The 22631-nt window shown below is 46.9% G+C and overlaps 2 protein-coding genes across 8 annotated transcripts in view; one reads left to right on the forward strand and one right to left on the reverse strand.

Annotated features, from left to right (window-relative positions):
- Positions 1-22631, forward strand: part of MCM10 (minichromosome maintenance 10 replication initiation factor) — an 83365-nt gene that overhangs the window by 35160 nt on the left and 25574 nt on the right. For 2 of the 6 annotated variants that reach the window (XM_047868054.1, XM_047868055.1), the window contains exons 19-20: positions 244-286; positions 388-487. In XM_047868054.1, coding sequence (XP_047724010.1) covers positions 244-286; positions 388-471 — 127 coding nt within the window. In that variant the 3' untranslated portion in view covers positions 472-487. Of the gene's footprint in view, positions 1-243; positions 287-387; positions 1518-8713; positions 9284-15671; positions 15677-19749; positions 19761-22631 lie in introns of those variants that run through there. The other 4 variants (XM_047868051.1, XM_047868053.1, XR_007154167.1 and 1 more) reach the window with 3 other exon arrangements.
- On the reverse strand, positions 9451-19412 carry UCMA (upper zone of growth plate and cartilage matrix associated). 2 transcript variants are annotated; one of them, XR_007154169.1, is made up of 7 exons: positions 19394-19412; positions 18034-18485; positions 17626-17691; positions 17441-17536; positions 13750-13848; positions 9660-9811; positions 9451-9515 (listed from the first exon to the last, which is right to left on the reverse strand). XR_007154169.1 is itself a non-coding variant. In XM_047868056.1 (6 exons), the coding sequence occupies exons 2-6, from the start codon at positions 18191-18193 to the stop codon at positions 9714-9716; spliced, it is 519 nt and encodes a 172-aa protein (XP_047724012.1). In that variant the 5' UTR covers positions 18194-18485; positions 19394-19412; the 3' UTR covers positions 9652-9713. The 2 variants fall into 2 exon arrangements, 1 of the variants encoding a protein (XP_047724012.1); XM_047868056.1 differs by lacking the exon at positions 9451-9515 and having other exon boundaries at positions 9652-9811.

Genomic DNA, 22631 nt, shown 5'->3' on the forward strand with positions numbered 1-22631 from the left:
AACCGACTGCGCCACCCAGGCGCCCCTGGAAGCTCTAGCTTTTTATAGATTTGAAGGCTGTTTCTCCAATCTTCGGAGTGTGTATTTTCAATAGCTTTAGAACTTAGCCCATAATTATGAGTGTTACCTTGATCAGCTTGTTTGAATGGCAGATACTCTTCCTGTGAGTGCAGCGAACCCCATTGTCTCTATGTATCTGCCTGTGCCTCACCACTGAGTAAATCCTATCTTTTCTTGTTTCAGTAATTGTGGCCTCTTCAAATGGGAACGAGATGGAATGCTAAAGGTAGGTCATTTGCAAGGTGACCGATTTTAGTGACCCATGCAAATAATGTTGACCCATTTTTTTTTTTTTTTTTTTTTACTAAACTGTTTTCATTTTTCTAGGAAAAAACAGGCCCAAAGATAGGAGGCGAAACCCTGTTACCAAGAGGAGAAGAACATGCCAAATTTCTGAATAGCCTTAAATAGCCCTAACTTCAAACAGGTACCCACGACCTATGTTACTTCTTGTGGGTCTGGAGGGGCAAGGGTGTTGGCTCTGTATCACCCAGGTTCTGATTGGCACAGTCCAAACATGTGTTACGCCTACAAGTTCTGCCTACCTATTTTGTTTCGGGTTGGCTTAATGCCAAATTTAACGCTGGCTTTTCATTGGTAAAGCAAAAATCCATCGTCTTCCCTGTTCTCACTACTGATGGCTCCATTCATGCAAATTCTTTGCCCAGAAACTATGTGTCTTGGGTTATAGAGTGTCCAGTGTTGCTTCTTTACCGAAATAAGGTTCTAATATTTGCATGGATGCACAGAGGCAAAAGAATTAATTTAGCTTCCAGGCTTCAGTTTTCCCATCTGGAAAATGAGGGGACTTGGAGTAAATGATTTTGAAGTGTATCTTTCAGGACTCAAATTCTACAAATAATGTTTCCTAGAAAAAATAAATTATCTTTACCATATAGATAATTATAGTCACCATTGACATAGTCTTGATATATTGATATTAAGGCCAGGTTCCTTAATATCAAGAGGTATCTTTCTTGTTTTTTCAAATTGATTAATTCACTGAATCATGTGGCATTTAATTCATATCTAGATGGTTCTCTGTGCTTTTACAATATTGTAGTACTCAAAACTATGGTTTTTAATGGCTCATTTAGAGTAGATTTTGTTTGTCCCATAAGCTTGAAACAGAGTTATGTATTTGAAGAAGGTCACAACTGAGTGGCTGCTGACTTGAACTCCAGGCTGCTCCTTGAGCAATCCCCTTCCTATGAAAGACACACGGTCCCGTTTGAACCTAGGGTGCCATTAGAATCCCCGTTCCCTTGTGTATGGTATATTGTACAGAAGTACTGTAATATTCTTGTAAAGGTTGATGGTGAGCTGAATGCCTTCCTTTTTCATAATTTGATTTTAATTTTTAAATAATTTAAAAATATCACTTAAATACTTCTCAGTTACTCTAGATCTTAGGGGAGCTTTCATTTGAGGTCTTTTGTGTGTATGTTTCTTCAAGTATTCAGGGATAAGAAGGGGTGGGTGGGCCAGAAGGGAGACTTAGTTGCTTGCATTGTAGATACACTTCATCATTGAGATCAGTCTTTTAATACTATCCTTTTTATCAATGTATTAAATGCTTTTATATAAATCCAAAATATGTGTTTAATTTTTCCTTACTCAGCTGTTGGCAATATCGGGTTTATTATATATTCATAGGCCATCCAAACAGAGTTAAAATGCAGTGATCTAGAATAGCAAACAAAAATTGTACCTCACAGAAAAGTAGTTGACCTGAATGTCCTGTCACAGCAGATTGAGTTTCAACATTTTAAAATATTAACTTTTAAAAACATTACAAGTTGGGGGAGCCTGGGTGGCTTAGTCAGTTAAGCATCCAACTTTTGATTTCAGCTCAGGACTAACTGTGTTAGTCCTCCAGATTTGTTCTTTTTCAAATTTGTTTTGGCAGTTCTAGGTCCTTTGCATTTCTGTGTAAATTTTAGAAGCAGCTTGTTGATTTCTACTCTAAAAACCCTTCCTGGAATTGGTATTATGACTGTTTAATCTGTGGATCGATTTGGGGGAATTGCCATCTTAAGGCATTCTGTGAACATAACACATCTCTCCATTTATTTAGGTCTTTAATTTTTCTCAGCAGTGTTTGGTAGTAATAGTGCCTGCCCCAGCCTGTGAATAACCAGTGTGATGGTTGGACTGGCTGTTGTGAATCCTATTACGATTGCAAGATGTCCTTCAGCAAGAACCATGAGCAACCTTTGAGAAAATAAAGGTTTGCTAATTATAAGACCTGGAAATTACATAGCACCCCTGGGGCCAAACAGCCAGGTCTTGGGTACAAGGAGCGCATGTGGGCAAGGGACTCCGAGGTCAAGGGCGGGGATCTAGGATTTCGTGGGCTCCCACTTTACTGGTGAATTTAAAACATAAGAGCAGGATTTTAAAGTACTCGGAGAGAAAAATGAAGTGGTCAGTTAGAGACATAAACCAAAATCTCAAAAACAAAGGACTGTCCGTGAGAGGGAGTAGCCTGGCTCTTGACTCTACTGGTGAAACTGGCACTGTGTTTGTCTGAGATGGTTGTCTTTGCAATGGGTGTCTCATCAAAGTTTAAGTTACACACTTGGATTACAGAAAAGAAAGCAACTGTCAAAGTTAACATTATACGTAGTTTTCGTGTACAGATCATAGATGTATTTTGTCACGTTTATTTTTTTTTAATTTTTTTTAAATGTTTTTTATTTATTTTTGAGACAGAGAGAGACAGATCATGAGCAGGGGAGGGGCAGAGAGAGAGGGAGACACAGAATCTGAAGCAGGCTCCAGGCTCTGAGCTGTCAGCACAGAGCCCGACGTGGGGCTTGAACTCACAGACTGTGAGATCATGACCTGAGCTGAAGTCGGATGCTTAACCGACTGAGCTACCCAGGCGCCCCTTGTCATGTTTATTTCTAAATGTGTTACAGTTTTGATGATGTTGTAAGGGCTACTTTCTGCATTGTAATTCCCACTTACTACTTACTGGTATATAGAAATGGAATGCATTTTTGTCAGTTGACCTTGTATCCTGGGACCATGTTTAACTTACATATGAGTTTAACAGCGTTTTTATAGATTCCTTAGGATTTTCTGTGTTGGATCATGTTGCCTGAGAAGTTTTAACACTTCAGTTCCTGTCTATGACTGTTTTTTGTTCCCAATCTAAAGAGGAAAGCATTTTCTTTCACCATTAAGTATCAAGGGTGTATTCTGAGTAGGGTTGGACAAGAAGGTCTGTAAATAATAGTGTGTTTGTCTTCTCATACATTCCCTAGTGATGTTATCAGTTGAGTACCAATGGGCCGGGCCTTGAGAAGAGGCAGGCCATATCAGGTCCTGGGCTGAGTACATTTTTCAGGTTGTGATGAACTTTATCTTAGCATAAGTAACTATTACACCAAAATAAACTTCAGTGGTGTCTGATTGTGTCATTCAAGCACCTTGAGTTTAAGGGACAGGAAGAGTGTCATCAGTGATTTACTAAAGGAATGAGCTTTTTTTTTTTTCTTCTTTTTTGAACAGTGATTTCAGGATACCAATTTAAGGGTATATTTGGGTTATCTTACAAAACAGAAAACATCTTGCTCTTTGGTACCATAATTCTGTGCTGGCTGCGTGACAGACAACCAAACACGAGCTAATAAAATCCTAACCCAGTGCACCCTGACCTCAGTGCCTCATATTAATGAGGTTGCAGGTTTTATTTAGGAAAGTTTTAAGTTTGGGGGCCTCCTCCCTAAATGATTCAGACTCACTAGTGTGTTATTTGAGACTCATTACTACTGGTCTAAATTAATGAGAAGTTATGTGAAAAAACACTTTTCTCCTTTGTTTTACATATTAAGTGAATGTTCTTTTCAGGCATATCCCTGAAACATTGTCATTCCCTTACAAAGCTCTCTCCTTGCAAAGCTTTGTGAAAACTTATTCAAGAAAGCTTTGTGAAAACTTTTAAGTTTATTTACTTTGAAAGAGAGAGTGCAAGTAGGGGAGGGGCAGAGAGAGAAGGAGAGAGAGAATTACCAAGGTGACAGTGCGGAGCCCAATGTGGGGCTCAAACCCACAAACTGCAAGATCATGATCTGAGCCAAAGTCGGATGCCTAACCGACTGAGCCACCCAAGTGCCCCAACTTTGTGAAAACCTATTAATCTAACTATACAGATTTTTTTAATCATGGAAAATAGGCTTAACAAAGTAGGCATCACTGGTCAAAACTTAATTTTATTGGGGCGGCTGGGTGGCTCAGTTAAGTGTCTGACTTCAGCTCAGGTCATGATCTCATGGTTCGTGGGTTCAAGTCTCGTATCACGCTCTGTGCTGACAGCTCGGAGCCTAGAGTCTGCTTTGGATTCTGTGTCTCCCTCTCTCTGCCCCTCCCCTGTTTGCACTCTTTCTCAAAAATAAACATTAAGAAAAAAATTAAAAATAAAACAATCTCCAAAATGCCACACGTTTGGCAAGTCCAATCTCTAAAAACACAGATTGCTCCATTACTAATTTCCTAGTAAATGTGGCCGCCCAGATTCCCATTCATGTTACCTTTGGCATGTTACTCCCTGCCCGGGAAGAATGAGTGAGATTGGCTTTTAGTAAATGAAAGAATTCTGGGTGGAATTTGAAATCGCCAAGGCATAACTGGGCCCTTGTTAAGGATAGGGGTAAAACGAGGTAATACATTTCTGATTGCCGCCAGAGTGCTTTATCTAGAGTCGACATGCCCAGCATAGCCTTTGACGAGACAAGGACAAGCTGTTTTGTTCTTTCAAACTGGCCCCTCACCCAGACCATTGTTGATTTTTGACCTTTGTATGAACTAAGTGTTCTTTTCTGCAGGCATGGGTGGCTGCGGGTCTGGCCGCGAGGCAGGGTCCATCAGCTGCCAGCCACCTGGTTGCCAGCTCTCACCAGAGGGCACATGTGTTATTACCAAGACGAGCCAAAATGTGGCTCCATTTTCCTGGCTAAGGTGGACAGCAGTGCTTTGCTTTTTCTCTGTTGCACAGCTAGATGTGCAAACACGCACATCTTCCTCATTAGCCCAGGGTTACCAACATAAAAGTTCAGAGACTGGATCTGGCCAACAGACGGCAGTTTCATGTGGGTAAAGTGCAAGCTCCCCGGCACCCCTGGCCCCGCAGCCGGCGGGCCTGCCTCGGGATCGGAGCTGGCGGTCAGCCGAGCTTGCGCTGCTCGTGCCCAGCTGTCAAGCCCAGCCAGCTGGTTGACCGTCTCTTGTTTCACCCGGTGGCCCAGCTAAAGACAGGCGGGAACTGCTCCTCCATGAGAATGTATCCAGGTGTGGGATTAGGTACTAATGCGGAGCCCCTCCTGCTAGAGCAAGACTGGGGCAGGGGTGTCTCCGGCCAGCTCCGCCAAGGCTCCCGGAGTGCACACGGGCCCCACTGTGCCTCTCCTGCCCAGTGATCCAGAGCGGAACAGCTCTGACCTTTGTTCCACTGAGGCTGGCTCTTTCTCCAGTTTAGACCAGAGACGGGCGGGGGCGCCTGGCCGGCTCAGTCAGAAGAGCATGCGACTCTTGACCTTGGGGTCGCGAGTTTGAGCCCCACATTGGGTGTAGAGATTACTAGATCAGAGATGTGAGATGGCAGGCAGACAGCAGAACTCCATTCCTTTCTGTTGATATTTATGTTTGGAAACTTTGAAATATCCCTTCTCAGATAATCTGTCTCCTTGGGTAATAAGTAAAAATAGTAATGAAATACTGAGGCGTCTGCAAAGTTTTTACTTTATACCAGTTTTTTCCAGTGCAATCACGTTCTCATTTAAAGCTGCTGGTACTTTCAGTGAAGGCTGCAGAGAAGAGCAGGCGTCTGAAGGAGAAAACGGGCTGAGGGCAGAGGGGCGGCTGGTGGAAATGTGTGTCTCCTGTAGACAGAGTGTGCACTAATAACCTGGGGAAGTGTGATGTGGACACTAAAGTGGAAGGTGACATTTGCACTCTGAGGGGGCACATGGCTAGTGTATCATGAAAGAGCTCCCCCTTCCCGACCTTTCCGCCAGTATCCTCAGTTTGCTTGGTTTAAGAAACGTTGGCAAAGGTGTCCATCCAGTGATGGAGAGTACATAACCTCTTTGAAGAGAAATCTTATTTATCGTGTGTAATATACATAAATACACACGTATTTAACGTGTGTAAGTTACCACTTACCATTTCGTTTCCAGAAATCTGCCTTAATAGAGGAATGGGTGAATAAAGTCTAGCATGTTCACTGATGTGGAGAGGGAACAAAGACACACACAAACAGCGCCACCCCCCCCCCCCCCGCCATGGGGGCCATGTGATAGAAATATAAAATAGGGCTTATTGAGGGAAAACTGAGGCACACAGACAATCCCCTGAGTAGCCGTTACCTCACAGAAGTGAGCTGGGACTGGATGGAGCCGCACCAGCTCCACCACGAAGAGGCTTCCGGTAAAAGAATCCTGTTCCGTGATGCTTCTCCTTGCTTCTGGAAAGAAGCAAGGAACATGCCCGTGACAATATAATAATGAGCCGCTGGGTCAAGGCAAATACTCAGGTTAGAAAGAGGGAGCTTTCAGGGCTCAACTTCGGTCTCAGCCAGTTCTGTGTGGCCAAGATCTGCTAAGTGTCTCATTTCTGCACTGGATGTGGGGCGAGCTGGGTTTGCGCAATCACGTGTTCTGTTGCCTTTTAAAGAATGAAGTACGTGTGTGAGAAGAGACAGAAAAAGTGGAAGGAGGGGTGCTTGGGTGGCTTAGTCAGTTAAGCGTCTTGATTTCGGCTCAGGTCATGATCTCACAGCTCTGGAGGTAGAGCCCCACCTCGGGCTCCTCAGTGACAGTGTGCTGAGCCTTCCTGGGATTCGCTCTCTGTCCCTCCCGACTCATGCATCTCTCTCTCTCTCTCTCTCTCTCTCTCTCTCTCTCTCTCTCTCAAATAAATTTTTTAAAAAATGGAAGGATGCACCCCAAACGACTGACAGGGCTTACCTTGAATTAGAGAGGCAAGAAGGCAAAACTCCTCCTGTGTACTGGATTTCTTTCTTAATATTTTATCTTTAATCTCTATACCCACTGACGGGCTCTCAATATTTGTGCTGCTTGAATTTGCTACATTGAGCACCTATTGTAAATGAAATAATTTCCTAGTAGAAATGTCTTGTTTAAAAAAAAAAGAAAAGAAAAGATCCGGGGCGCCTGAGGGCAGGGGGTAGGGGGAGATTGGGTAAGAAGCAGCAAAAGTGTAAAGAACATTTTAAGTGGTGAAATGGCAGTTTTCAGTTGAACATTTTGTGCATGTTTTTCCAGTTCTGAGGAGTTTTCATTACTCTCCTGATTTCCTTTTGGAAGCATTCTAATTTGATCCCACAGACAGCAAAGGGGTGTGTTGGTAGCACAGCACACAAGCACACGCCTCGGCGATTTCCTAAAGAGCGTAATCCGAGTGTTCCGAAGGCTCAGCTGCCAGTCCTTAAGGCATATTCATTCATCAGAAGCTCATCACGCCGCTGAAAAATTGGGCACTGCTTGGGCTTTGGTTGTGCTGGGACTTGTGTCCCAAACCTGAGTCTCCAAAGGGTGAATCCCCACACTCCTGAGAAGAGAACAACTTCTCTATCCAACCTGCCCATGTAACAACATTTAATGACAGGGTTTGCCCGGTGCCCTTCTTGGCTTCTGAAGGTCAGTTTTGCTCCTGCTTGGAGTTTTTGTAAAAAAACACAGGGCTGACGAGGTGATTTGGAAAATGCCCAATTTCTTAATCACTAGGTTTTATCAGTCTTTTAAAAGATTACTTAAAGGGGCACGTGTCTGGCTAGGCCAGTTAAGCGTCCGACTTCGGCTCAGGTCATGATCTCACGGTTCGTGGGTTCGAGCCCCGCATCAGGCTCTGTGCTGACAGCTCAGAGCCTGGAGCCTGCTTCGGATTCTGTGTCTCCCTCTCTCTCTGCCCCTCCCCTGCTCACACTGTCTCTCTCTGTCTCAAAAATAAATAAATATTAAAAGACTACTTACAAATACATGCATTCATTACAAAAATGTCCTGATCTCACCCCACCTCTGATGGAGTATTGTACCACCGTTGAGCAGCTTTTCCTTAAACAAAGTCCCCCTGTGCTGCCCTGGGATCCTCAGAAGCAGGCTCGACTAGCTGGCCGGGGACCCACGTCTCTGGGGGAGCAGAGGGCTCAGGGGTGGGGACAGGTGTCCTTTGTATCTTCTAATCTACTGGGACTCCACTGCCTGCTGCACTTGTTCTTGGTGGTTTTGTGTTCTTAGTGTGGGATTCCTGAAGGTGGTTGGAAGCAAGGATGAAGCGGGGTAGATGCTGAGTCCGGGGCAGGAAGCAGAGTGGTTGAGAGGAGAAGAAAGGGGCACTGGTAGGAGCTGAATTGTGTGCCTGGTGTCCTAATAAGAAGATAAAGCATGTGGCTCCTGATCTTAAGATTTGAAGGAAAAAAAAAAAAAAACTTAAGGGGCCCCTGGGTGACTCAGTCAGTTAAGCATCCGACTCTTGATGTTGGCTCAGGTCAAAATCTCGTGGTTTCAGGGTTCAGGCCCCACATCGGGCTCACTCTGACAGTGCGGAGCCTGCTTGGGATTCTCTCCTCCCCCTTTCCTGCCCTCGTGCTCGCTTGCTCTCAAAATAAATGGACTTTTTTTTTTAAAAGTTATGTCAAGAAGAGAAGAGAGACACAGAGACCCCATGACAACAGGTGCAGAGATTGGAGTGACACAGCCACAAGCCAAGGAGGCCCTGGAGCCGCCAGAAGCTGCAGCAGGCAGGGCAGGATCCTCCCGTAAAGAGAGGGAGGGAACACGGCTCTGCAGACACCTTGAATTGGGACCTCTAGCCTCCAGACCTGTAAGAGAATAAATCGTTATTTTTTAAAGCCACCCAGTTTGTTGCGCGTTGTTATGGCAGCCCTGAAGTAACCTGGGCACAAGGCAGAAGAGTGAGGTGACCCCCGATGCTAAATTTCAGCTCCTTTATAGTTTTGGCCACAGCCGGTCTTGCTGTAACCCTGGCTTCTGATGGATGCAATTAGGAAACCACAGTTGAACCTTGAGTCTCTTCGGAGACACGAGGAAGCCCCTGGGCTCAGTAACCATCCCAGAGAAGGGTCTAACCTAACCAGTTGTGTTGGCATCTCTCTTGCATTTGCGTGACTGCCGAGACAAGAAACTAGCGAGCAGCACTCCTGGAGATCGGGCTTTCAAAAGCCCAAGTCAATGAGGGGGACATGTGTCACTCGGCTCCGTGTGAGGTTTTACACGATGATACAGTGTTGACTCAGCAATTTTATTTCTAAGCCTTAAGCGAACACGTCATCTGTCGTCTTTATTGCGACCCTTCTCATTGTTCTACAGGACAGGAGTCTTAACTGTGGGAACAATGGCTAAATAAGGGGACGTCACTGAAGGTTTGGTGCCAGGAGGCCCCGCAGGTGTTTGCTCACCTCAGAAAATCATCTGCAAAGAAGCAAAAGCCAGGGCATCTTAAAACATCAGAACAAAAGGCCTGTGTGTTTACCACGGCAGCCCCCCCGCCCCAGGAGCCCCCCCAGTTGAGACCCTGTGAAGGGGCCTGCTGGTGTGGAGGCGTTGGTCAGACACCTGGGGTAGGTTTGTGAGTTTCAAGCTCCATCTTCCTGCTCTGTCAAAATGAGGTCAGATGTGGTGGCGGTTATAGAGATATGATGGATGCAGGCCGTCGTAATGCCACTGGCGCCATTGCTCAATAGCTTCCCGGCTTCTCTCTTCCTGTTCTGGGGAACAGAGGTGAGGTCGTCATGTTAGTACGGAGAGCACTCTGACCTGGGGAGAGCCACCAAGCTCTTGTCAGCCATCAGTCCAAACTGCCTACCCTGTGGTGACCTGAACAAACTGTGCCTGGGTGCACTGGTGACAGAAGATCTGAAGTGAAAGACGTGAGGGAACAGTGAGTCCAAAAGCCTCACTGGTGGAGGTGAGAGCCAAGCCCAGGCAGGTGAAAGAGCTGGAGGCCAGGAGAGCCAGTCAAGGTCTATGTGTTGGTTCAGTGCCCTTTCCCGTACATAATCACCAAGGCGGGACGGCCTTCACCAGAAATTGGCTCAAAGAAATAACAAGTAAGAAACAAAGTACAAAGATAACCCAGGAATAACGCAAAGAGATGATGGGCTTTATGGTCGAAAAAAATCATGGAAGGCAATGACTGTCAACTTCAAGCAATGGCATTATAAGGAATTTTTCCATCAGGCTTTAAAACTTAATGTGTTGTGTTTTTGTTTTTTTTTTAATTTTGCTTTTTTAAGTTTATTTATTCTGAGAGAGAGATAGCAAACAGGAGTGCGGTAGAGGGGGAGACAGAATCCTAAGCAGGCTCCACACTGTCAGCGCAGAGCCCGATGTGGGGCTCAAACTCACGAAACCAAAAGATCATGACCTGAGCCGAGATCAAGAGTCTGACACTTAACTGACCGAGCCACCCAGGTGCCCCCAACATTATGTTTTAAAAACCAACCAGAAAAGGGCATGGATGAAGCAAAGTGTGGGGAAATTTGATCATTGTTAATTCTGGGTGATAGTTACGTGGGGGTAACCAAGAAATATATATACTTTTCCATATGAATGAAATTTTTCAATGTAAAAGGCTCTTGAGGGCGGGATTTTGGCATAGAAGTTGTTTTTTTCTCCAGGTTGTGCCAAACTCTTCTCACCCCATTACACTTCGACAGAGGGAAGGGCTCCCTGGTAAAGACCCAAAGACCCAAACAATGTGACTTCTGTGCAGGGAACCACATGTGGCTGAGCATCTTCAGCCAAGTCAGGTGTCACACAGCCAACTCCAGATGGCCTGACCCAGGCTTCTGGCTTTGAAGGTGGAAGCAGATCTGTGCTGCCACGCAGACCTTAGAAGTAGGGGCTCAGCACACTGTTTACTCTGGCACTTTCAGAGGCAGAACTCAGAGGCATCTTTGCCTTGTAAAGATGGTGGTTTTGAGTAGAGGTGCAGCCAGGCACCACAACAGAATAGGTCCAGTGTCTTAGATGCACTGATGGGCCTTGGAGATGGGGTTCTCACCCTCTCAGGAAGGTCACTCTGGTCCAGAAATCGCTCTCAGACCACCTGCCTAAACTTCCTGCTTTGAAAATCCAAGTCCTTTCCTTTACCCATAGTAGTTCCTCAGCAGTTGCTTTTTTTTTTTTTTTTAACGTTTATTTATTTTTGAGACAGAGCATGAATGGGGGAGGGGCAGAGAGAGAGGGAGACACTGAATCCGAAGCAGGCTCCAGGCTCCAAGCTGTCAGCACAGAGCCCTACGTGGGGCTTGAACCCACGAACTGCGAGATCATGACCTGAGCCGAAGTCAGACGCCCAACCGACTGAGCTACCCAGGCGCCCCCCTCAGCATTTGCTTTTAAGGGGTGGGAGGTAAACCTCAACTGGCAGTTATTCTGAGACAGGTGATGCTGTCACATCAAGATAGCCAACTGAAAAACTAAGGTCCTGACTGAGGAGAGTGTAGGGCTTGGAATGCCCCCCCCCCCCCTCCCCGCCAGGGTAGAGGTCTTACCAGCCCGGCCCCCACACAGGACACGGTGCTCTGGGGCAGAAGCAAGGGAAGAGGAGGAAAACAGAAATGAGTTTCACTTCCTGCGATGCTCACCCACTCACTCTCAGGCAGGCTGGGCCCACTTCACCTCCTTGCCTCCTTCTTTATCAAGCTCTGAGAAGACCTCTCCTGGGTTTGGGGGGTGGGGGTGCTCTCTTTTCTCTCCTCACTCCATCTGTCCACACGGGCCAATTCCTAGATCAAAGTGAGTCCTCGAGACCTCTCTGCACGTGATCCTCCTTCATTTATAAGAATGTTGCTTTGCTGGCAAAACACCTTGGTTCAAATCCCTGACTAGCTATGGCACCTTGGATATTTAAGGATCCTTTCTAAGCCTGAGTGTTTAAAACTAAAAAACAAATTATTAAGGCCTGAGAGGCTGGTTGTCAGGGTTGGAGGGTTCAGAACAGTGCCCGACAGAGCAAGTGCTCTGCCAGTAATCACAGCTCTGTCACTACAGTCCCCATAGGCCTGAGGCCCCTGATCACTGTCTCCTCTGCCTTTAATAGAGGACTTGTCATCCCAGAGTGCTGGCCCCTCACCCTAACTCATCGTGAAAGGGAAAACAGTGTTCTCCACCCAGATGCGAGGGATTTGGACCTGAAACATTAAAAATGTACAAAACAAAGTGCTAAAAAAACAAAACAAAAAACTGAAGGAATTTTGCAGGCCATATGCTCATTTTTTAAATGCCTCTCCCAACTGTTCACCAAGGTAAACACATATCCAACAGAAATATTTCCCTCTGAGTCGAGACAGCCTGAACTTGGTCTTGATGTTACCAGGAAAGCTTGATTTGGCAGATCCAAGCCCAATACCTCAGGGCCACCTGCGAGGCAGTGGGCATGGCCTGCAGCCCTCAGGCACCTGTTGATTGTATCCTTTTCCTAAGAGATGCCATGAAAGGGCAAATCCACCAGAGCATACAAATCCACTAGAGCATACAAGCCAGGAGGACCACAACTTCAGAACTGAAATCACTGACTTTCTCTAGCAAAGGTCATCTAACCTGGGGCCTTGTGTCCAAGCTCAAGTGCATCAGGAGCATTTCCATCTTAATGATTGAGGAAAGACTCAAACCGACACACTCTGGCCAGCCAGTCAGGCCTATTAAATGTTCCTACACATTTTTGCTCCAGGTACCACTTGAGTACGCTTAATAGATGCAAAGTCAAATCCCACCCCATGGGAGACTGATTCAAAGACAGAACCTCCTTCTGCCCATGCCCATACCCATACCCAGCTGCCTCCATGGAGGACTTGATGAAATCAACATTTCTTGAGGGAGGTAGGAGTCCCATCTGCCCGAGGGCTAATGGAGGGAATAAAGTATGCCGATTGCCTGATAAGAAGAGACTGAGGCAAAGGCCAAAGCCTAGAAAAGATATGAACAGCAACTGCATAGGACACAAGCAGAACACAAAATGTATGGTATGTCCAACACGATGGGTGAGTTGCTTTCTGAGGTCAGGTTTCCTGGTTTGCTTACAGCCATCAAATAAAATGCTGATCAGAGTGAATAGGTAAATGAAGGGCTTGGTTTTCCAGAATGAGTAGTTCCTAGAGCTGTTGTATTGATGTGAATCCAAGGTACTTGAAAGGTATAACCCACGTGTACCCGAGCTAAGCCACTAGGTGTAGCCGCTAAGAGAACACAGTGATTCCCACGTAAGAGTAGAAAATAGAATCAGCTGAACGTTCCCTGAGCCAGTGGAAACTACGTGTTGTATCCTCTCCTCGCCTTCTCAAGGTCTACAGCCATGTCTGTGCCTTTCTTCCTTCAAGACTCCCAAAGATGTGAACTGAAAGAGCCTCTCTTCCCTCCCTCCTCTAATTAAAATTTAGGGATGGGGCGCCTGTGTGGCTCAGTCAGTTAAGCATCCGACTCTTGCATTCAGCTCACAGTTCGTGAGATTAAGCCCTGGGTCGAGCTCTGTGCTGAAGGCACAGAGCCTGCTTGGGATTCTCCCTCTCTGCCCCTCCCCTGCCTGTGCACTCTCTCTCAAAATAAAATAAATTAACATTTAAATTGAGGGAGACATGGAGGCAACTTTTGATTTTCCCACAAAGGCCCACTTCCCCAACGACCCTGGCTGAAGAGCTCTTACCATCATTTTGCTCCTCCACGAAGTTCTCAAACTCGTTCCTTTGTTCCTCGTAGTACTCTCTCCGAAGCTCATTGGCCCGCAGCTTCTGCCTGTTCTCCGCTGGGAAAGGGCAAGAGGCGAGAGTTGCCTCCAAGAATGGGGGCAGCTGCACGCATTTAGGGGGACACTAATTGTTTTGCCTGAGAAACTTAAGCTGGTTGGGAGGGGTTGTTTGAGAGGGAGAAGGATGGCGGTTTCGCTAAGATGGTTGACTCCTGATGCAAACTTTAAAACTTGAGGGACCCAGGAACTCACCCTCTCCAACCATGCCATTCTGCAAGTGAGAAAAGCAATCACTCATAAAATTAATGGTGCATCCAAGTGTCCTGGGCCAGTTAGAAACTAGGAATCCTGTGATCAAAAATCAGGAGGGAGTCATCAACTTAAAGTCAATTTCACATTCATACCTTTAAATCCACTCAACATCTTTGAGCACCTGTCACAGCCAAAATGTGTGTTAGGCCCTGAGATTAAAAAGTCAAGTAAAAAAGGTTGTGTCCCTCGACTTTAGGGGCCAGTAGTTCAGATAAGGAGAAAGAAATAACAATAAGTGATGCCCAAAGTCACCTGGGTAGCTCAGTCCATTCAGTGTTCGACTACAGCTTAGGTCATCATCTCACGGTTCGTGAGTTTGAGCCCCACATCAGGTTCTGCACTGACAGGTGGAGCCTGCTTGGGATTCTGTGTCCCTCTCTCTGTCCCTTCCCTGCTCACGCTCTGTGTCTGTCTCAAAAAATGAATAAAACATTTTTTAAAAAATCTTTTTTTAAGTCATGCCTAGTGGTTGCTGTGATAGAAGCATACACAGGGCACAATCATGGCATGAGTTAGGGAAATCTTAGATGATCCTTGCTATCCATTTCCTTAGGCAGTTCCCTCCCTTTGTGTGGGTTGGCCTTAATGACTCTTCTACTGAACTGGAGGTGGCATCCTATGATGGAATGTGGCTTCCTTCTTGGGCCTCTCTTGCTCTGCTGAAAGCCAGAGAACTCTTAGTTCTACATGATAAAATTGGAGGTCCACTTCTATGTGGCTGCTACACCAGTAGCCCCTTGAGCCCCGGTGGGAATCCCCACCTGAACTAGCACATCACACCTCACCACACTTCACACTTGAAAGTAGCCTGAAAAAACCATTCAAGATTATAGATTTTTAGGTGTAAGATAGTTTCCAGGTTCATCCACTTCTACCCTTAAATCTTGACCGCTTTGGTGTGAGGACTCTGGTTGTCTGGAGGAAGTTATCGAGAGCTCTCTTAGTATCAAGATATTTCTTTTAACTGGGCTTCAACTTGGGGTGCCTGGGGGGCTCAGTCAGTTAACGTCTGACTTCGGCTCAGGTCATGATTTCGCGGTCCGGGAGTCTGAGCCCCACGTTGGGCTCTGTGTTGACAGCTCAGAACCTGGAGCCTGCTTCGGATTCTGTGTCTCCCTCTGTCTCTGTCCCTCCCCTGCTCACACTCTGTGCTTCTCTCTCAAAAATAAATAAACATTTAAAAAAAATTTAACTGGGCTTCAACTGGACAAATCCACAACATCAGGAAGGCCGTGTCTGGTGCAGGAAGCACTGGACCCTGAAGGACACCTCACACCCCTCTGGCACGATCACATCAAAGAGGGGGGACTAACATGCTGTAGTTATTTATAATATATTACACTATATTATATTATTATTGTTGAACTCAGATTAAAAATCCAGTTAACTATGACTTGGTCTCCATGCAGATTTCCTTGGGTAAATCCCGTGTTTTCCCCACACTTGTGCCTTTATCCACATAATTGTGGGACTCTTGAGCCTGGTGGAAGGAATTTCCTTTCCCAAGCCTCCCCTGACCCTTGCCCAACATTCATACAATTCTTAGGAGGGAATTGAGGCTCACAGAGGTACAGTGACCTAATCGAAGTCATACATTTGGTTGGGGTACAGCTTGGGACAAGCCAGAGCCCCAGGTACCCACACTCCACCCCTTGGCCCAGAACATACCTGTCATGGCACCATCTTCCTTTTGACCCACCTTGAGCCCCAGTGTGCTCCAGGTACCAGAAAGCCACTGAGGATGGGAAGGAAGGGGGTTGGAGTCTAGGAAGCAAGGCCTTAAGGAGACATCACCAATCCTAAAGAAGCATTTGCCATTCCTATGTACTTCAAAAAAAGAAATCGTCTTCCCACATTGCCTTTTTGGAGCCCCCACAGATGAGACCTCTGACTCAGCAATGGCCAACAACATTTGGAACAAAGTGCCACGTCGACACCGCATCCGGTGCACTGTGGGTGTCCCTTCTTAGGGATTAGTTCCTCCTCATGCTAAAAGGACCCTGCGTCTTTCCCCAGAAGCTTCGCGATGTCAGATGCCTTTTTCCTGGTTCCGAATTCCAGTCTATCAGTGTCACATGCCTTTTACCCACCCTGAGACATGTTCGGGCTCTCCCGTGCACGGAGTCGGCCAAGTGACAGCAGGTGAGCTCAGGTGCACCTTGCGTGTTCAGCCTGTCCTGGACCCCCCACGACCGATGCACAGAGCTTCTGTTTGGGGTGAGGGACCTCTGACTTCCCATGCCCTTTGTGGTTCTGAACCAGCTGATGAGAATGGAAACTATTCTCCTGTCCTGAATTCACTCCTGCTCCCTGCTAAAAATTTGCCAGGACGTTGCTTCTTTGATTTCCATCAAGAACTGCCCAGGCTCCATCCATCACAGCCCTTTCAGTGTTTCTTGACATTTGTTAACTTCTAAATCTCAAGTTGTAGGAGGCCTGGAGGTTTTCCCAGTGTGGCTAATATTTACTCAGTTGTGGGGGGCAGGGGGGAAGGAATTTCATCTCCAAGCATTTTCATTACTTGAAAACAGTCCTGTTATTTTTACCGAGCAAGTTACCTTGCTGAGTGTGCCGAGGGAAACAAAGAGTTTATTCAGACACACAAGTAATGATCAAGCCATAGACTCGGAGACAGAGCTCAGAGTCCTTGGAAGAATCTAGTTCAAGGGCAGGAAACTCAAATGCCTTCAAGGGTCAGCAGGTCATGGAAATGAGGGTCCCTGCCAGGCAGGGGACACCAGGACCTACTTCAGACTGAGGAGACACATTCCAAGCTCAAAAGCCTTCCAAATGTATTAGATACAAAATTAAAAAAAAAAAACAAAACACTGCTGGCTGAGTACCACAATTTCAGGGGCTTATAAATAAGGAAACATAAGCCCAGAGGGGAGGAAGTGGCCAAGGCCACTTAGCATAGCTGTCACCAGACCCAGAGTCCCAGCCCCTATTCCCAGGTGCCCTCTCCTTGCAATGCTGTTGCTCTCGCATGCGAGGCACTGTTCTGTAGGCCAAAAAGCACACACTGAGATACCATGTTTCCTCTTGACTAGAACATATTTCTCCTTAACGTTTTAAACTTCTCCAAAATTGGGATGCATCTCAGCTCTATTAAGTGCATTCAATGTGGCACTGTCCCTTCTGTTCCCTACCCTGACGGTGTAGTTGAAGACGTGACCTGCCACCGAGGACATGTAATTTCTAATTCAGAGCTGCTGTCACTTTGATACCCAGTGGCCCAGTTTGAGCCCTCCTGGGTCCCTTGCTGCCCCACAGCCCAGCCCACTGGGACAGAAAGAACGGGAGGGGGGAGCAGAAGGCAGGCCTCCAGCATCCTTACCGTTGACCTCATCTTGGGATTTTGGGGACCGCTTGCCACGCCTCTTGAGGAAATTTGAAGCATCTGATTCCTGCATGAAGATCTTCTGTTCCACATCTGAAACCCGAGAGAGGCCGGTCACGAGCGGCATGGGCTCACCAGGGCACCTCAGTAGCCCTGCACCCCGGGGTGGCCCTTGCACTCACCTTCCCGAACGTCTTGTCCTGCCTCCTGCTGGGTGCCCACCGATGCACCAGCGCCCTCCTGCAGCACTGTGGGAGAGCACAGCATGAGGGCTGCAGCACCCAAGGGGAACCTTCACCCTGAGCTAGGCTGGGACAGTTCTTCCTAGGCACTGTGTCTTGCCCGGCCCCAGGGTGGGGTCCCAGGTCCCTCACATACCAGCCATAGAGCAGTCTCCCCAGGAAACCAGCAGGCAAGCTATTTTCTCTGTGTTCTATTGTTATACACACACACACACACACACACACACACACACACACACACACACACACCAGACACAATCATCTGCACAGTAAGCACCCCCTTTCCACCTGGGCCACCTGAGCAGCCTCACCTAACACCAGCGCAACCTGGAGTCTCCCCATACTCACTAGTGAGGAGCACAGCAGCTGAGAGACAGCAGGCGAGAAGCAGCTGTCTCCAGGCCATCTTTGGATGGGCTGAGGCTCCGTTTGGGAACCACAAGGCAGACGGAGAGGGTTCTGCAGACCCTGAAGCCAGCCGCCAGGTCCTCACTTCTGTGCCAGGCATGCCAGGGGGGAGGGAGGCAGGAGACCTGGATGCCCATGGTGGGGAGTGGGAGGGGTCTCAGCCGCAGCTTCCATTGGCTGCTCCTCCTGGAGCACTGGAGATGTTTTTGGCGTCCTGCAAACCTCCACTAGCCTGTCGTCGGGGCCCCGGCCGAGACAGTTTTGAAGAGGCCTTTCCAAGATCCGCACCCAAGGAGTTGCTGTTGGAATGCCCAGTCCCAGACTCAGGATTTCAAAGAGCTCCCGGCATCTGCTCCAGGGGAGGTGGGGACTCTAGTCCTGGAGGCTGAGGCCTGCAGAGGGGGTGGGAAGAGGGCCTCAGTGAGAGACTTTGAGGTATTAGGCCAGGAGGGACCAGAAAGCCTGGAAGAGCCCCTCGGGCAACCCTCATGTGGATACATGGGCTGTTAGAACCGTAACCAGAGTACCCCTCACCTCGAAGCATCACCAGCTGATGATGTTCCCTGTCAAGCAAAACACAGACCCCTGCTCCGGGGGTCCCAGCACCCTTCCAAGACTTAGAGGAAGAGAGGCAGTGAGCCTTTCACTGCAGAGGGAGAGCAGTGCACAGTGTGTGAAAAGCCCACAGCTGAGCATGGGTGTCTAGAAGGACACAAAGGCACACCCCATGTGGGGGAGGAAGTGAATTCCTAGAAGTGGGAATGCTACCCAATCAGAGCTCTGTGGGGCCATCAGAACGCAGTCCCTCTGGAGATGTGTTCTTCATGCTCTCATCGATTATGAGCCAGCCTCGACTCTTACTAGCTGGAGAGTTGCGCTTTGGTCATTGTTGAGAGTTCTTAATGACAACCATCGCTAGGCCTAGAGCACAGCCCACATGTACCCGAAGGTGTGGGGAGAGTGAGGGCAGCTGTGGGAGGCCTGTCCCCCAGTTGTCTCACCAGTGAGCTTCTTGGCCATGCCTGGGATGGCAAGGCTAAGTGAGGCCCTTTTGAGGAAATGCAGATAGTTCAGTAACACCAGAGCCCAGGAGCATGTGGAGGGGCTGGAGGTAGGAAGGGCCAAGGTCACAGGAAGGAGTCTCCATCTTTGTGAGGCACCCTAGTGTGTGGGCTGTAAGCACAGACCTGACCAGGCTCCCTGGATTCAACCCCAGCTTCCCACTTGGCCATCTGCATGGCCTTGGGCAAGTCATTTGACCTCTCCGTGTCTAATCCCCTCCTCTGCCACGTAGACTGACCTGAGGATTGGAGTTAGTGCATCCAAAGTCCTTAGAATGGTGCCTGGCATGCGTGGATCACCGGATATGTGTTTGCTGTTGGGACACAGTCATGAACCATTGAATGATACTGAGCAAAGTGACAGGAGGGATTTTGTTGTTTTGTTTTTTTTTTAGGAACACTACCCTCCCAGTGATGTGGAGGGTGGGAGGGATTAGGTTAAAGAGCTGGGACTTAGAGAAGGCTTCTGCAGTAGTCCAGGTAGGAGATGGTGTCAGCAAAAGGTGGGGGGTGGGCAGGAATGGAGAAGACAGAGCACTTCAAAGACTGAAGAAAGAATCAGTAGTGGGGCGCCTGGGTGGCTCAGTCAGTTGAGCATCTGACTCTTGATTTTGGCTCAGGTCATGATCCCAGGGTCTGTGCTGGGTGTGGAGCCTACTTGAGACCCTCCCTCTGACCCTCCCCAACTCACATACATGTGCTCTCTCTCTCTTTCTCCTTCTCTCTCCCTAAATAAATAAACTAAAAAAAAAAATCAGTAGGACTCAGCTAATTAGCTAAGGGCAATGGGAGGCTGGGAGGTGTGGATTTAGATGGCTCCCACGTTTCCAGTTTGAGTAGCTGGGGGGATGGTTGGCAAGACCATTTAATGAGGTGGAGAACATGGAGAAAGGGCATATCATTGGACAAATCAAGTATCCAACACTTATGGGATTCAAACCAGGTCTAATGTCAAATCCAGTGCTCTTCTCATTTTCCCACAACAATAATTTTGTGAATATACTAAGCCATCACCACAATCAATTTTAGGACACTTTCATCACCATACCCATTAGCAGTCACTCCCCATTTTCTCTAACCCCCAAAGCCCTAGGCAACCACTAATCTGCTTTCTATCTCTATGGATTTCCCTGTTCTGGGCATTCCATCTAAATGGAATCATACAATGTATGGCCCATTATGACTGGTTTCTTTCACTTTAGATACTGTGTTCAAGGTTCATTTATGTTCTAGCACACATCAGTACTCCCATTTCTCCCTCATGCAGAATAATATTCTGTTGTACAGATATGCCTTATTTTATTTATCCATTCATCACTAAATGGGCATTTGGGTTGTTTCTTCCTTTTGAGTATCATAAATAAGGCTGATGTGGGGTGCCTGGGTGCCTCAGTCGATGAAGTGTGCAACTCTTGATTTTGGCTCAGGTCATGATCTCACAGTTTCATGGGTTCAAGCCCCACGTGGACTCTGCCCTGCAGGGCCTGCTTGAGATTCTCCCTCTCTCTGCCTCTCCCCCACTCACACTCCATCTCTCTCAAAAAAGTAAACTTAAAAATTTTTTTAAAATTATTATTAAGTAATGCTATTACGAACACCCTTGTGCTGCATGGTTTTGTGTGGACATCCGTTTTTATTTCCATTGGGTAGATACCTTGGAGCAAAATTAGTTCAAATGGTACCTTCATATTTAACCTTTGAGGAAATCTCACATTATATTTTACATGTTCATTTACTCATCTTTATCCTCTAGTGCTATGAGGTCTCTTTGATGAAGAGAAGTTTCTATCTTGTTCTGCTAAAATGATGCCCAGCACAGATGTACTTCATCAGTGTTTACTGAATTAATTAATGAAAATACTCCTGGGTGAGGGCAGTAAAAGGAAACATTTATAAGTTTATTTCAGTGGACGATTTATAAGAAGGTACACACACGGACCCAAAATTTACAAGTTAATGTATCCCTGGGTTCAGGATTGTTCTCAAGGTTAGCAGGAACAAATTTTGTGGTGCATTCATGGATTGATTAAAGTGCAAACAAGATGGCTTTAACATTTGCCTCAGTTCGACTGAAGTTTAGACAGGTTTCTTCTTTTTTTTTTTTTAATTTTTTTTTTCAACATTTATTTATTTTGGGGACAGAGAGAGACAGAGCATGAACGGGGGAGGGGCAGAGAGAGAGGGAGACACAGAATCGGAAACAGGCTCCAGGCTCTGAGCCATCAGCCCAGAGCCCGACGCGGGGCTCGAACTCACGGACCGCGAGATTGTGACCTGGCTGAAGTCGGACGCTTAACCGACTGCGCCACCCAGGCGCCCCTGGACAGGTTTCTTCTTGATGATAGGCTCCCTTTTCTAGAGCATTTACTTTAGAAAACTTGAAACTGTAAATTCTTTCTCTGCCCCTTTGATGTAATGCAGATCTTCTCCCAGTCTCTTGCTGGTCTCATAATCCAGGAATGTCTTTCTCAGGGACCTGGGAGACATCTTTTTGGAATGAAGACACCGGGGCACCTGGGTGGCTCAGTCAGTCATCTGACTCTTGGTTTCAGCTCAGGTCATGATCTCAGTCATAAGGTCCAGCCCTGCATCAGGCTCTGTGCTAGGCATGGAGCCTGTTTAAGATTCTCTCTCTCCCCCTTTCATTCTCCCTCTCACTCTCTCTCAAAAAAAAAAAAAAAAAAAAAAGGTAAGGAAAACCTCAAAGGAGATATCACCCCATCCCCCAATCCCTATGGGAGCATAGACACTTGGCTGTGATGGGCACCCTGCTCCAACTGTGAAGGGCAATTAAAAACTGCAGGTGACCACAATCCTTATCAAAACCACACCAGCAGGGGCGCCTGGGTGGCGCAGTCGGTTAAGCGTCCGACTTCAACCAGGTCACGATCTCGCGGTCCGTGAGTTCGAGCCCCGCGTCGGGCTCTTTGCTGACAGCTCAGAGCCTGGAGCCTGTTTCCGATTCTGTGTCTCCCTCTCTCTCTGCCCCTCCCCTGTTCATGCTCTGTCTCTCTGTGTCTCAAAAATAAATAAATGTTAAAAAAAAAATTAAAAAAAAAAAAAAAACCACACCAGCATTCTTCACAGAGCTAGAACAAAAAATCCTAAAATTTGTATGGAACCAGAGAAGACCCTGAATAGCCAAAGCAATCTGGAAAAAGAAAACCAAAGCAGGAGGCATCACAATCCCAGACTTCAAGCTATATTACAAAGCTGTAATCATCAAGACAGTATGGTACTGGCATAAAAACAGACACCCAGATCAATGGAACAGAATAGAGAACCCAAAACTGGACCCACAAACGTATGGCCAACTAATCTTGGACAAAGTAGGAAAAAATATCCAATGGAAGAAAGTCTCTTCAGCAAATGGTGCTGGGGAAACTGGACAGCGACAGGCAGAAGAATGAACCTGGAACACTTTCTTACACCATACACAAAAATACACTCAAAATTGGAAGAAAGACCTCAATGTAA

This window comes from Prionailurus viverrinus, chromosome B4, assembly GCF_022837055.1.
Source record: "Prionailurus viverrinus isolate Anna chromosome B4, UM_Priviv_1.0, whole genome shotgun sequence".
NCBI lineage: Eukaryota > Metazoa > Chordata > Mammalia > Carnivora > Felidae > Prionailurus > Prionailurus viverrinus.